We start from the raw sequence: 16774 nt of genomic DNA, 5'->3' as shown, positions 1-16774 counted from the left end.
AAAACCCTGCGTTCATGTCAACACCCTGTCTTTGTGAAGTGGGTTTAAATTAAGGAGACTGGACATTAAGGTTTAAGTTAAGCAGCAGACTGGACATAAAAGTACAGTAACACAGTATTTCTACTTTGTTACTGTACATCACTGCGTACAACTAAACTGGATGCTCGATAACGTCTCATGGGAAACGGAGTTCCTGGTTACGGTCTCTGTTTTGAGCGCATGTTTAGCGCGTACAAGCCTCCCCAAAACAAGCAAGCATATTTTGACTAATCACACCCGTATATGGCCACCTGTCAATCACCGTGTAGCCCCGCCCTAAAGCATACCCTGACTCTAAATGGACCATAATTTACTAAATGAACATCATGTTGTATTGAAGAAGACTTGAAGCTCGCTATAAGGACCACAGCTCATAGGCCAGTTGAGAGAACACACGTTATGGTATGGGGATATTTTTTTTTAAAAAGAAGAGGCTGGTCGTCATTAGCAGCTTGAACATGCACAACTTCATGTTACTCACTGCAAGCTCTCAGCTCATAAGAAGTGTGTGTTCCTGTTGGGAAGAGCCTGTTCCAACGTCTCTGTCCACTTGACCATCTGAGATAAAACTCCATTTGACAGACAGAGCAGATAATTGACCACAAGCTAACGTTAACACATGTGGCTAATTACTCAGCATCCGTCACATCTCATTTCCACTCGCGCTTCGTTTCACACAGCAGTTCTTAGCCGACTTTGATTCAGCAACTTCAATCCTTCCAACAAGAAATGCATGATTTAAAGGGTGGCAACTCTCACGCTTTTGAGAGGTTTGTCTCATTCTCTCACAAAGTCTGTCGTGCTTTAAGTCAATATATTATAGCTAAATTCAAAAGGACAAGTAGCGATTAATCTAATTTATTAATGTATGAAAGAATTGACCTGATCATCATAAACACACTTTATTTCATACCTTTTTTGTGAGTCTTTCCACTGTTCAGTGCTTTGGACGTCATATACTGAACTAAGAGGAAATTGTCTCATTGTTCCCTGACATTGGTGGCATTTACCAAAGTTGTTCATTGGTGTTGTATATATTTCCAGAGCGCGGTCAAGAACAATCTGCAATCTCAATTTACCATAAACAATGTGTAATAATGTTTTTTTAAACGCCACCATTAAACGAATATTATCCAACCAGTTCAATATCAATCTATTTCTCAGAGAGAAATCACCATGTTTCACTCATATGACAGCAGATCCGTCTGCATTAGTTTCATGATAAATGAAGCATGACAGTTGTCATGCTAATGGTTGAAGGATTACCAATAGCATACTGGAGAGCTCTGCTGCTTCACACATTACAGCTTTTTGCAATTGACCCTTCACTGAGCTTCAAGAGTACAGAGAGAGCTACTACGGAGCCCACACTGTCACTAACTGCACGCCATAAAGAAATATTATTTGATCTTTGGAAAACAAACAAAGCAGATAGAAGGATCTACAATATGGATTTTGCGGGATATATTCAGGATGTCAAACTGATTCAGCAGCAAAAAGCAAGATAAAAAGATCAAGATGAAAGCTGAAGCCAACAGATCACAGTGTAAAAGTGACAATTAAATAAGGAACAATAATACAGTAAATCCAGATGGGTCTTAATTCACTGTTGCAATCATTCAAATATATTCAGTGTACCTTCAGTAGCTGGCGTAGGAATGGTGCTAATGACAGTTAATGATGTGCTAATGTATTATGCTAATGCTAGCTCCACAGATTTTTACAGAGAATTGTAATGTTTAATAAACGTCTATCTCCTTCCCACCTCTCCAGGTAACAAGTTTCAAAATAACACAACGTTTAACCACGACGAGCTCCAGAGCCAATAAACCATAAATTCTCAGACGACTACATGAGAGCCGGACCCCGGTCAAAGTTTGCTGGAGCTACGCTGGGCTTGGCCAGTCTGCGTTTGAGGGGCAGGGTTTAGCAAAAGGTAAATTGCCAAGAAACAAAAAACTGGTACTGGTGACACAATTACTGATAGCACTAACACATGTAGACTGTCTATTGACAGTTGACCTACTTTCTGAAACCACTTATTTTCTACAATAGACACGTTGCAGAATGCACCTGTGAAAACACCGATAACCAATTAGATCACTTCGAAATCCGAGCTTGAACACAGGATTCAGGTTTCCTCACAACAATGGAGGACAATTTTAGGGTTGGATGAAGTATTTTACTGCACTGTAAGCCTTTTACTGCCGGAAGAAATGAGAATAAACACATTGCTTTTGTCTTCGGAGTCTATATTAACAGCATGCTACAATTGGAAATGCCAAAGACAAAGAATAGTGTTTTATACACAGCACATCAGAGTAGTCGGCATGTGGAAAGAGCTATATATTTGGTGTTTATGTGTAAAGTTGGGAATTTTGATATTATCCCTTCAGATATCTCATTTTTACACCGGAGCAGAGACACTGCTCAGGTGCATGCAAATGAGCTCCCACTGATTTCCCTGTGAATTTGCTTCGCTTCTAAAACAGAATGACCAGCGGAAAGGAAACCATACTAAGGAAAATTAGACTAAGTATAGCTTCATCATGATATGTTAAAATGTATGTATCTTGTAAAATGTATTTTTTTGCCAGAAATTATTCCAGCAAAATTACAGAGAGGATTAAGACCTTTTTGACATTTTTTTTGTCAGCTAATCGGTTTTGGCTAATATTCGCTGATGTGTTAGCAAACAAGCCAATAGAGTGATATTGAAATGTATTAGGAGTTGTTCTTGTGTCCACCTAATGAATGTAAGTCAAACATTCACACTCTTTAAGCTCTATTGCCGGTGTCCCTCGACTCCCGAGAGAAACATCCGTCTTTTAGCTGCTAAATGTTCACCAGCTAGTCTCGTCCAGCAGACACAGTATGTACTAGCTTGATTAGCTGTAGCATCGGTCAAGAACGTGGGAGCCTCATTCGAGTTCGCTGTCATGAGAACGTCATGCGGTACTGTAGACGTTCGACTCCGGCACCTTTTGCCAGCGACCCGTAACCCGACCCTGCCTCCACTTTATGGCTTCTCCTGATTAGCGGACTGACTGGGGAAGCTCTCTCAGTAGAGTGTCACCTCACACTTCTCTATCAGCCAGAAAGGGTATTGTCTTTCCATCGGGCTGCAGCGGTGCGAGAGGAGGGCAAACATGACCAGGCAGCTATTGTTAGGCTGATGTCACTCCCAGCCGAATGAGTGAGCGAGGGGGAGTTTTGGAGGACGGGGGGGCTGAGGTGGCATCTGAGATAGCAGGTCTGTGTGTATGGGAGAGATAATGATTGGTGGAGGGGTAGGGCGGAGGGTACTGAGGCTCTGAACCGCCACGGCCACTTGAGTTTCCCAGCTTCCTGTGCGCCAGCCCACCGGCCGTCTGACTGGAGACGTTTTGAAGGAAACACTCGGTTGTATCTTTCTGATAGAGGAGGCGGCAGCAAAGTCAACAATGGACGGGTGTCGGGTAAATGCACAGGATAACTGTAAATCCCTTGACATGTAGCCACAGATTATATGCATGATTTTAAAGTTCATTTTTGGAATTACTTAGTTTTTGCTTCAGACAAAAAAAAAAAGGTTTTCAATATCAATTGAGCAAACTATTGAAATAAAAATTACAGACAGCACCAGTAGATCAAATAAAACTATTTCAGACGCCCCATGCAACATTTTACAACCGCTTGCCCAAAAGTCCTCCTGACAAATGGTGGGCGTCAACACAATACTTGAGATTCGGTTTGGAAACCAAACGATTGATTGCCCTCAAGATGATGACAAACAAATTCTGTCTCTGTGTTTCTTTTAAGTGACTAGAAACTTTTCAAGTGACTAGAAACCCCCTCTTTCCTTTTCTCAGGACGTATCTGATTCTGCAACTTCTACAAGTGCAGGATGTGAAGTCCCACCAATTGAAGCGTTTTTGTCTGAGAGCAACACAAAATAACGAACACATCTTTACCAATTTGATAATATTAGAGAATATTCAAGATTTTTTCTTCTAAATTCAGATACTCTTTTGTCACGTCCTGGCCGGGCACATAACTTTATTCTCTTGTTTTACCTGCAATGTGCCAGTACAGATTGGTGTCCATTCATTATGTCTGGCGTTTAAAAATGGTTATCGATAGTTTGGGGAAAAGATTACAGAACTATGATGAACTTGGGGACTTGGACTCATGGAAATCCTGGTCCTTTCTGTAACTCAATTACTATATCTATAGTAGACGTCCTTTAGCAGTCTTTCTAAAAAATTAAACATGAAAAATTGTGATAGATAAGTAACTATTTATGAAGAAACATGTTCTAATCACTCAACAGGTCCAGCTCCCATGAGACCGGGACAGCGGACCAATGGCTTGCGAAGAAAAGACAAACGGGGGAGTACTATATATACACACCACCATTATGCCTATGGAAAGGTACTGAAATACAAAATTAATGCAAAAATCTCTACAGAGTACTCTACGCAAAGCACATGTAAAGGAGCCGTCAAGAAGATGACAAACAAAACATTTGCAACATTTGTAAAATGTACACTCCTTGTTTCTTTTAGTGTCTGGAAGTCTCCCTGCGCCCCCCCAACCTCACCGGGCTCTCTTTACCTCTTCATGGCAAAAAAAAAATCCTATTTGCTCACTCTCTGGCACATGGTGCCGAGACGCCGGTGTCATAATGCCTCACGCCCCCGGTGAGCGGGATTAACAGAGCGCTTTATTTACTTAAGTTTCTCCTGATCTCTGCTGGCCGATCGGACCGGACAGCTCCAGATTACCCTCAATCTGGACCGAGACACTGAGACCAGGCTTTTTGCTATGAAGCATGACGAGGTCTATGGGCGAGCGCCCATACCGAGCGGAGGGGGCTTCCATAGCAATGTAATGGCATGCATTATGCGTGAGCACACACACACACACACACACACACACCTGCACAAACACATTAATCTATGACAGGGGGCACAACAGATGGAGCCGGTGTGTGTATCTCTTTCTGTGTCCGTCAGCTAGTTGCCATTTTTGCGTTTATGTCACTCCCTCCCACCCCCCACCTCCAAAATACATGCTGCTCTGGGTCATGTTTCAATGCCCCCCCCTCCTTCCCCCTGTGGGGTTCAAATCACCTCCAGCATCCCGTCCATCCGGGGAACTAAAGACGGATATTCATTAACCAGCTCTCGCTCTTTAAATACTCTCCTCTGTTCCACACAGGTTGCCAGGGCCCGGCAGAAAATAATCAGAGAAGTGGAGTAAGGATTGTGGTTTTGGGCTGAGGGAGCCACCCAGGACCAGGGCCGGGGGGGGGAGGGGCTTCCTTTTAACCAATGGGAACCGTAAGAAAAGAAAAAACTCATTCGAAACCACAATAATATTTGAAATAACCCTGATTAATAAAAAAAAAACACAAACAACATACAAATAACAACAAACATATTGGCACAGTGCGAGCTTTCACAGAAACTTCCCAGCTGTAAATCTGTTGACCTGGATGGTATTTACGAGTCGGACCCTGGCGCTCCAGACGGGAGGCTGGAGGAGCGGGGAGCGCCGAGAACGGACAAGGAGGGCTTTCTTTCACGTGTTAAAAGTGTGATGCCAAAAGAGAAAGTTGTGATGACGTGTGACACAAGTACAACCTGATGGGAGCTGTAGTTTTATAACCCTTATTACTGGAAATACACATGATCCCCCGCTGTCAAATATAAATCTTTATATAGACACATAACATGTTGTATGTTGTTGGTCATCGTTGCTTTTTATGTATAGTAACAATATATGTAGACTTGTTTTCTATTTCTATCCTCCATTAAGAAACTATGTGACATTGAGAACGACTTGAAACTACAAAATGACATTCCCATACAACTGAACAGCATTCACAATTATGCTAAAGACGGTAAACAAAACTAAAACAGAAACTAATGATATAAATCGTCCGTGGTTAGCTTTAGTAAAACATCACGGGTTCACGTCAAAGAAGTATTTCTGTGAGGTCATTCAAGTTACGGACGTAAACTTTAGTAAGTCAACGTTGACTTCTGGTCTCACGCTGGACACTAACAGCGTTCTGCAGGGTGACCTCTCCACCCTCACCTCAAAAATAACAACATAAAAACCCTAACCTCAGAGATATTGTGTCTCTATCACGTCGTTGACGAGGCCGTTGCGTGGGAGTGTTCGGCGGGGACCAGGCGGCCCGACAAACAGCTCCCTGAAACCTGAAGCCTGCCATCCAACAGACATAGCACATATGAAACGTCGAAGCTACTCAAGGGGGATTTTTTAGCTGAAATTAGCTTATTTTGGACGCACTGACGGGACGTGAGGGAACGCCTCAAAGGGGCTCATCACACAGGAATCAATCAGCAGCGTCGGTGCAGCGCCGAGACCTTGACACACAAACACAGACTTTTATGGCGGCAATCTAATCTGCTAGCTCGGCGTTTGACTATCAATGATTGCTCAATCTCGTTAGGGCTGAGCGGGCCGCCCGGGTGGCACATGCAAATCTCCAGCCATCGACTCTGCGGCTTTTGATTACATACATTGTGTCCAGAAAAAAAAATGCTGAAGGGGCCGTTATAGAGAATGCAGATGAGGCTGAAGGTCGCGTATATTGAAGAATCAGTGAATTTTCTGCCCCGGGTTTGTTATCTGTGGCCTCTGCAGGCCGGGGACTGATCTGTGTGCTTACGTTCAGTCTTTAGGAAACAACACAAACAACAAAACAAAAAATGTATAATAATAAAATGTTGCATATTAATGAATTTCACAGCAGTACTAACCTGCTCACTTCAAAACATATCATTAGCATTATATTAATTTTGTTTTTTTTACTATTCAAACGGGAAAGTTATCATGGTTTATTTCACTGCAGTGCTTTAGAACAATCCATCTTGTTTTAGGGTTTTATAGGAATTACAACCTGACTGGACTGAATTACGATGTTAATTATTATGAAAAGAAAACGTTTCGGTGTGTTAATGCCAACGTATCAACAGTCGATGATACAAGAAATACAGCAAAACATCCTGTTAACAGCACATTTTTACTATCTGCACTTCAATAGGTATTTAATTAAATGCATTGATTTTCCCGACATCCAAATTCCTTTACTACGTAGCGTGGACAGATTATTGAAGCCTCCTCTATGAGCAGCCTTTTCCAGAGACACAGGAGCCATTTATGGAAAACTGTAACCTTGACCAAAGGAACCGGGGTCTAAATAGAGTTCCCGCTCTGTGGGTGGTACTCATCCTGATGTGGTTGTTTGGTCTTCAGATGCGCTGGCAACACAAACAGGATTGAGCAACTTTTAGTTTCCTTGTTTAGCTTCTCTGGGATTATGAGCTCAGGACTATCAGCACAACTTTGGGAACGAGCAATCCGTTAGCGTTGAGATAACCTGAGCCGGGCATTTCATATGTTCCTGCGAGCTGACTTTACTCATGGACTCAAATGAATGGCTGACGGGAAGACGGCAAAAGCACGAATAAAAAACAAAAAAAATCGCTGACACGGGGAGAACACGCAAGCTGCGCACAGACGGGTCACTTCTGCTTTCACGCGGGAGAAGAACCGCGGCCTCCCGGGCGGAAGTCTCCGCTGGTTTTTGGACCGGCACCCGTCCAGCACGCCCTGCTCCCCGACGCAGACGGTTTTGCGACGTCGCCTCATTGGCTGAGGATTACCTGGCAACGTGAGTCACAGAGCACTGCTGCGGACAGCCCGACAGGATGGAGGCTGACGAGTGGAGCGTAGTAGAGCGTTTGATCCAATAGGCTTTAACTGCATCAGGTCAATTTTAAACGGCCCTACTTCGAATCAGCAATTAGAATAGATTTTTTCTTTTATTACAAGTGACAGCTGATGCAAATCATTGCATTGTATCACCGCCTCACTTAAATATGTACATCTATATATATATATATATATATATATATATATACACATATATATTTTTATCGCTCTCAGTTTCACTTCACAAGCTCTTTATCGCATTGATTTTTGGCCCTTCCTCTGTGTGACGTCGTCTCCTCTCAAAGGCCCCCGAAGGGGCCTCTCGGGGCCCCGTAAGCAACGTGTTGCTCCCACTAGCGGCGAGCGGCGCCGCGGCGATCCGCATTGGATCGAGAGACGACGCGTCGCCATGGCGACTCTTGAGGGCCTCCCCAACAATGGCAGGATGGAAAAAGCCAGTCAGAGACGGCAGCGGTGAGGCAATGTTTGCCCAGCGGTCGGGGCTCGTAAACAGAGGGGGGGGGGGGGGGGCTTTTGCAAGCAGCTGCAGAAATTCCAGGCTGGTGCGATTAAAAAGTAACACCCACATTTAGGGTGGGGGTACGGGGGGGGGGGGGGGCAAGCCGACCCTGCTTTGGTTTTTAATGAAAAGAAAAAGAAAAGGAGATATTTGTAGTGACAGCGGTGTTTTTTTGTTTATTGGACATGAATCAATGGTGATGATCAATGATCCAGGATGTTTCCAGGATGTGTTGCGTAACACTGCTGACCGAGCTCATTGGGTCTCGCTGTTAACGACTACTTAATAAAGCTGTGATGGTATTATTCTTTGGGGTGAATTTAAAATATGAACGACTATCACTTAAAGAGGTGATGTCACGTTGAACTATCTACAACAAACTGCAGCAGTGGAGGAAATTATGAAACAAATTATGAGGAGTGTGAAAATGTCAAATTGTATTCAGGATTGTCGCGAGCCTGAACTTTGAGTCGGGGGACCTTTGTTGTGTCTTTCGCTGCTGTTTCCCGAATTCTCTCTACTTTCTGTAATAAACGTGCTCATAATACTTAAATATAACATTTTGATCACGGACCGCAGTTGTTTCTGAGTATCACGAATCGAAGGTTGGCCTTAAAGTCTTGGCGACATTCTCCATCTGATTATTTGTAACTTTGTATTTAGGCAAAACTTTCATTTAAATGGAGAAAAGAGTACAATTAGTACTATTAATTATATATATATATATATATATATATATATATATATATATATATATATATATATATATATAGCTTTTACCTGTGTATGTATTTGTATCTTCTCTCTGTATTGAACTACAGTCAACCCGCTTATCACGTGACCAGTGACCAGTCGCGTACACTGGGCATGTGCGTCACGATGTAAACAGGAAGCAGATTTTAGTTGCAGAAAATACTGCGGAGGAAGAAGGGCAACGACGAAAAGGGGGCCAGAGATGTCTTCGGTTACACCGACGACGACGTCATCGTTTCCAAACTTCTCCGTTGACGCCCCCGTCCACACCAGGACGTGACCCCAGGACACGTTCGGTGAAAACGCAGCAAAAGAAATTGCATTTTGTAATAGAAACGTAGTCGTGTGGACACGGCCTCAGAAGCAGAGTCACATCCCTTCGACGTTTACACACTCCTGTCCTTGAAAGCTGATTCTGATAATAAAGCTCTTAAAAAGAGGTCTTAAAATACATCCTGAACCAGAGCCCTCTGCAGGACAGGACCACGAGATCAGCAGCGTGGCGGCCTGGTGGACACGGTAGCTCAAATGCACCAAGCATTCAAGATGAAGTTGCAATAATTAGGACATTGGCAATATCATTTTCCCCTACAGCTGGTCCAGCACTGGAGCTGAAGACTGGTCCGGGCCTTTGCGGAGACCCTGCGATGCCAGCTGAGCTGAACCAGACAACACACACACACACTTTAAATGCCCCCTTCCCTCTATCACTCCATCTGTTGGCCCCGCCCCCCAAACCCCCAACCCCCTCCCGCCCATGTGGCAGAACCACCATATAACCGCAAGGAATGCCATTAAAGCATTTCCAGTGACGGAGCACATTTTTAAAGCGAGCTACAGCTGTTAGATGAATATGTGGAGCCAAAGATCCTGGGCGGGAGGCCGGGAGGGGGGAGGTTTTACTGCCTGATCAAAAATAAACTATATATATATATATATATATATATATATATATATATATATATATATATATATATATATATATATACATGAAAGATCAAGCTATTTGCCAGGCGGATGATTTGACGTTTTGTGTTATTGTGACGGCAGCTTCGCGAGACTTGACGAGTGGTTTTCACGTCCCTGACAGAATGTTGACACAGGAGTCTCTCAAAGCCGCTCTCCCCGATCAGGTTTTATGGTCACATTAAAGTGGGTGGTGCAAGGGGGTTGTCGGAGGGGGGTCAGATCGGAGGACTGATTGTTTTTCAAGACGGGCCCTTTGATACATGGCTGAAAAACAGGGACTACACAACCAAAGAAACCACACCAGTCCACATGTACCATTGCACGGTGGTGACCGTACGTGCAGAACGGAGCTGGCTCGGCGTAACCGGCTCGCGGGAGTCGTCCGATAGATCTTCTTTCACGCTCATGTATACACAAAGATTGGGTCCTCGACACACTGCCGGTTGGTCAAAGTCACCGTCCTCTCGCTATTGCGTGAACTCAATGCTTTCTTTTTACAGGCCGGAAACGCTCAAATGTGAGAGACTCCATTGCTGACCGGATACATGAAGAAGAAAAGTTGCTCACGTGGGAAAGTCAGTGACTTGAATGACCGCTAAAATAGCTCAAACGCTGTCAGCGTCTGGCGAGGCTCTCATACAGACGCTCGCTGAGGCTCAAATCTGAACCGGGCCTTTAATTTATGCCCTTATCTTCCGTTCAAATCAACTTGTTTCAGCCAGCGTGGCTGCACTGCTATCAAGAAGGAATATTTCTTCTTCCGTGTGGATGATTTGAGTGTTGGTGGCGGGGGGAGGGAGGGCGTGCGGGTGAAATCGTACACCGATACAGCTGGAGCTCCCTCCTCCTCCCTCCACCGCTTTTCTATAGTTTGTTGAAAAAACAAGCTGGAAGAGGTACAATCCACAGCGAGGAGCGGCTCCGCACACTGACATGTTCATTACATGACATTATTCACTCAGGGAGATGTCACGCGTAATGCTCAGAAGCTCTTTGAGCGATGAAACAAAGCTTTGGAGCCGGTTTGGATTTCACCGTTTTAAGACGGGACACCGCAGGCTAAGAACATTGTTTTTAATGCTCTGGTCATTTCGGGGTTATGTATCGTTCAGACTCGGGGAAAGAAAACATTCAAAATGCACATGTATGTGTTTTATTTTAGTACTTTGTCTGTTTGCATCTGTAGATTCATCCTAAATTCACTAAAGTTACCATTACATGTCTCATTTGCATATTTAAACATAACCTTTCAGCAGTAGTCTTAATGTCAGTAATCAGATATTTGTGAGTTAATATTTTCACCCTATTCCCTGTAGTGAAACATATGTTAACCATGTCTCTTTGAAGATTGGTGTCTTTAAATTAGTTTTATTCTCAAACTCTGATAAATACATCCCCTTCAGCAGCCCTTACATCCACCAAACTGTTCACTTTTAATTATTTATTCATAAAAACATGGAGAAAATGCTTTTCTTGGTGGCTGATTTCCTGATGTATGGAGTGAACCAAAGAGATTTCCAACATCCCCTCAATAAAAAAACACGGCAACAAAACTCACGGCAACTCATGCTCTTGGAAATAGATGCAAATTAGCATATTTCATAGTGATGGCCTCATTTGCATGTTTTAACATAGCATTTCAGGGCCGACTGCAGGCATAGTCTCCAACAGGCTTCAGGAAGCTGAATGTCTGCAGCTTGAAGCGGCAGAGAGAGCTGTAATTAAGGGAAGGACTCTTTGACGGGAGGGAATTCCTGAAGCCGGTTTCTTGCGTGTTGGAAACTGGAGTTTTCACTTCATGTCAACTGTCTTTGTCTTGATGAAAAAAATGTATAAAATGCCGGAGGGCGGTGGAAACACCAGAGACGACAACAGAAATGAGATGGAGACTTCATCATTTTCACCCAGACAATGGCGGACGTGTTTATTTTGAAGGGAGTGCCATGAAAAAGCTAAATGTACACACTGGAGGGGATCTGGTTCAGTTTTTACCTTCACGTTTGTGTTTACACTCGTATGTGCCACGGCAACTGGCTTTGCAGTGATTTGTTATTATTGCTGTTATTATTATTTAGAAGTAGAAAAAACGGAAGATTATACAGATTTTAAAAAAAAAGACATCTTCATTTTTAAAGTCTCTTTTTGAACGTTTTACAAGATCCTCTGGAACCGAACACACGGCAGGAATCACCGCTTTTCTTTTTGAAGTTTGGTTTGTTTTCCGGACAGCCTCTCTGTCCCGGTGACACTCTGGAAGTGAACTTGCAGAGACTTGAACAGCGACCCAACCAGACAACTCCCCCAGCAGCCTGCTGGCTCTGCGGTAGAGCGGCGCGGCCTTTTTTTTCCCCCCGTACGGCGACGGCGCTTTGATGCCGCTGGAGGCGACTGAGAGGAGGCGCCGCAGAGGCCTTCACACAGCGCGGCGGCACGGGCTCGCGCCCGGCTTCCCCTCGGCTGCGGTCCAGAGGAGCTCTCCTCCACTACGCCCCCGTGACGCGTGTGTGATGGAGGGAGCGGGGCCAAGTGTGTAACAGCACACAATTTCTGTTTCGTCATAGTTTGGCACCACTCCCAGACACACACACACACACACACACACACACACACACACACACACGCGAGCAGGCACACTGACAGACGGGGAGATCCCAGGATTTTTTGGGTTTGAGCCAAGCTGGAATACCACCAGATCCAGTTTCCTGCATTTCCTGAGCTGCTGCCAGAGCTACATGCAACAGCCCCCCCCCCCCCCCCCACCTCTCTCTCTCTCTCTCTCTCTCTCTCTCTCTCTCTCTCCACCTCGGGTCTTTCTGTCGTTCTCCGTTCAGCATCTTTTTCTGTCACTGCCAGGAATTTCTTTTCAATGTTTTACACTCTCATTGCTTCAGATTTCTTTGTGCGTTGACTCCAGCCGGGTCCCAAACATGTATATATATATATATATATATATATATATATATATATATATATATATATATATATATATATATATATATATATTGTATGTACGACCCCAGCTAAATTCTCTTCCCATAATGTTTTTCTTTGCTTTTTATCCATCTGAATTAAGAGTTTTTCTGCTTGTTTTTATTTTAAATCATATAATTAATATTAATAATATACAATATAATATATATATATATATGTATATATATATATATATATATATATATATATATATATATATATATAAATGTAATTATATTATATATATGCTCTACAGAAGTGATTTAGGAGCCACTGTAAACACCGGCCGGTCCCACTTGGTCCAGATCAGATTAAAAACTCCTCCTTTTTTTATATTTAGCCCACATCTTGTTCCTATTTTCCAAAGATGCATTTACTGCTCTCAAATGTGGTTTTGTTTTGCCGCTTTGAGCACGCTTAGCATGCCGGCTCCACTCTGTCTGCCTAGCAGCCATAAGCATCCTTTTATTGTCCCCGTGACCATTACGCTGAATGGCTACATACAAATGACCCCCCCACCCCTCACCCCACCCACAATAACTGCACATCCTGAGGAATCTTTGAAGCGTGCAGCCCTGACGTTGCGTGTACGGACCACGGGGAACTTTGTCTTAATGGGAAAGAGTTTTCTGCAACACATACAGGTTTTATTTTTATTTGTCAAATCGACGATCGGATTTGAAATCCCTCCGCTGAGGCTTTTCCGCTGCTCTTAAGATCTAATGACTTAAGCGAGGAACTCTTGCATCACATCCCGTGGTGGTAAAAAACGCCAAGCGAGCGGACACGCACAAAAACAATTCCAAATACGCCATCATAAGCGAATCAGAGAGAGAACGAGTGAAACCGGATGGCGAGCATCTCTGTGTCGAGGCTACTGGTTTCAGGCCCCCGCCCTCCATTTAAATTGCATTTCCATGCATCGGGTTGCTTTAATGTGCGGCGCTAATGCAGTCACTAATGTACACATCGCATTTAGGGGAGTCTGCAAATGATCCGTCATAAATAAGAGATGACAAAGAGGATATGGATCCGCTGGAAGCACACAGAAGGCATCAATCAAACAACCTGCAGTCATTAACCTGTGCTGCTAATAAGGAAGCCGTTGTGAAGAGTTTATAACGGCTTAATTAACAGGTAACTAACTGAAGATTTCTCGGTACAAGCCATCAACAGGAACAACTTTTGTGAAGGAAAAGCACAACAAAATCCTCTTGACTAGTAATTCTGGATGAAATCTAGTCATGAATAACTTATTACTACATGTATAACTGTATTATTACTGATTAGAAGGATGGGCTCAAGCCAATTGCCCCTTTTGACAACTTGGCCAACCAGAAATGTGTTTTCTAATGATGTAACTGACTAAATATGCTTTTCAGCCCGTAGTCATAGGTCTGAAATGTTCATGACCGAGTCAAATGAAGCTTGTTAATAAAACAGACTGTGATCCAGATCCTCTGCTGATCTTTGAATCTCCTCCGCCTGTCAACCTTGAAGCGTCTCATTCATCTGCTGGTCTATTAAGCATCCCTAAATGACTTATTATTAAATAATAAAGCTATCAGTCAAAGTTTACACTGCCTCATTTTAACTTGCACCCAAGGTAATCTTCATTGGGACAGAGTTTTATAATTTAAAAAAAGCATTTCTGCAGACACATTAGTTGTGTGTTCACTGACACACACGCGCGCGCACGCACACACACGCACAGGGACCGACTCTTCACGGACTTGTGTATCAAGTATATCAACCATGTCGGCTGCAGTGTCCAAATGTGAAGATGAAAACAACAACAAAACTAACCCCCCCCCCCCTCCAAAAAAAATAGCAACAAGTTTCCAAAAGAAAAGCTTTTTTTATGCGACGTCAACTCCCGCTGGTGAAGTGCTGTCCTACCTGCTTGAACTGCTCCTCGTAGGTCCAGTCGTGGTGCGGGGGCTGAGGGTGCGCCGAGGGGGATTCTGCCCGGCGGCCCGGGGCGAAGGCCCCCGGGACTCTGGCCATGAGATGCAGCGGCGTGCCCTTCGGAGGCACACCGGCTCCGTGGAGCGGCGGCTGCTGGTCCCGGTAGTGGGTCAACCCGACGTCGTCCTCGCCCTCCTCGTCTTCGTCCATGTCCTCCTGCTCCTCCATGTCGTCCCCGTCCTCGTCCCGCTCCCTGTCGTCGCTGCCCGGTCTGGAGGAGCTCCCGTCCTCCTCGGCCCCGCGGAGCTCCGCGCGCTGGAGCGTCGCGGCGGGGGACGAGTTGGCGACTCCCGCGGCCAGCGCGCCGCGCATCGCCGCCTGGTAGTGGCGGAAAGCCAGCGCCTGTTGGTGTATCTGGGACTCCACCATGGAGCGCAGGTCTTTCTCCGTCTCCGCCTGCCGGAGCTTCTCCTCCAGGGCCAGCCGCGCCGCCTGCTGCCGCTGCAGGTTCTCCATGACGGCTTCGAGCTTCATGCCGCCGCTGGAGGGCTGCTGCTGGTGGGACTGGGCGCCGGGGAACGGGCTGTGAGAGGAGGCGGAGGGAGCCTGGAGGGGAAGGCTGCCGGCGGACGAGAACGAGCCTTGCTGCGGAAGAGGGGAGCGAGATAATGATGATCACTTTATGAGATTAAACACCCGCTTTGCCAGCGAGACTCATTACACACACTCCGTGTGTGACTTTTGTAAATATGTTATAATGGGGCCGACGCGCTAACGTGACAAGCGTGCACCAAAAAAAAAAGCTTAAAATGCGGTTAAACTGTGTGACATATGAAGTTTATAAGTGTGCGACATTGATAGTAACATGTTAATAAAGGCGTTCGAGAAAGAGAAGGACCAGAACTGGGAGGAAGTTAAGTGAAAAGGCAAATAAAAAAGTCCACTGGAGGCTTACCAGAGCAGATTTAGTGGCTGTACTCGCGTTATCAACCATGCTGCTCTCCGTCAGGATGCGCCGAAATGATCTGTCAACCGGATCACGCGAGTCGTCCTTCAGTCCTGTAACGTTCCGCATTCAGCATCCAGACATGTAGGTCTCGAGAGGCGGCGGAATCAAAATGACTTCAAATGTTGTTGTTGTTGTGTGTGGGGTTTTTTTTTTTTTTTTTTTTTTTTTTTGTCGGGTGTTGAACGGTGGAGCCCCCGCGCTGCTTTGGCAACAAGTGGCAACTGTAGTGAGAATGACCTCTGGAGGCAGAGATCAGCCCCACACACACACACACACACACACACACACACACACACACACACACACACACACACACACACACACACACACACACACACACACACCCCTCCCCTCTTGCTCTTTCTGCTAACAACGCGTCAGTACGGAGGAGTACAGTGAGCGAGCCGGCGGAGAGACGCTCAACTCCGACTGTCTGCCCCTGGAGACCTCCCTCCGCTTTATGTAACAATAATATTAATAATTATTAAATATATATATACACACATTATTAAATTATAGTACACACACAATGATAATAGTAATAAACCATATAATTATTATGTGTTTATGTTTATTTAATTGATACGAAGTTCAACATCAGTCACACCCAGCGCATAATCAACATATTTATAATCATTTTTTTACTGCGTGTAGCACTGCATGATAATTATAGTTTATATGCACTCTACATGCACAACAATAAAGCATTTAATTATTACTCACCAGGTTAAGTGTCGTCACACACCGACATTTGTTTTGCGCTATAATCCCCATAGTTGTAAAACATTATCATCTTTATAATGCATCATAATCACTGTTATAATGCATAATGGTGTGAGTTATTGTTACTGGCCGTTGTTTGCTTTATGTCACGT

At 44.5% G+C, this 16774-nt stretch overlaps 1 protein-coding gene across 1 annotated transcript in view; it reads right to left on the bottom strand.

The window, feature by feature from the left end:
* The window catches only part of arid3c (AT rich interactive domain 3C (BRIGHT-like)), a 69294-nt gene extending 53274 nt beyond the window's left edge, over positions 1-16020 (bottom strand). Inside the window, exons 1-2 of the mRNA XM_068566658.1 lie at positions 15846-16020; positions 14882-15535 (exon numbers count right to left, since the gene is read on the bottom strand). Coding sequence (XP_068422759.1) covers positions 14882-15535; positions 15846-15965 — 774 coding nt within the window. The 5' untranslated portion in view covers positions 15966-16020. The remainder of the gene's footprint in view (positions 1-14881; positions 15536-15845) is intronic.
* Between the last annotated feature and the right edge of the window lie 754 nt (positions 16021-16774).

The sequence above is a fragment of the Clinocottus analis genome, unplaced genomic scaffold (assembly GCF_023055335.1).
Source record: "Clinocottus analis isolate CAN_PGR_092001 unplaced genomic scaffold, fCliAna1.0.p SCAF_7, whole genome shotgun sequence".
Lineage (NCBI taxonomy): Eukaryota > Metazoa > Chordata > Actinopteri > Perciformes > Cottidae > Clinocottus > Clinocottus analis.
The sequence above is the reverse complement of the archived record's forward strand: the minus strand, read 5'-3'. Positions and strand labels throughout refer to the sequence as shown.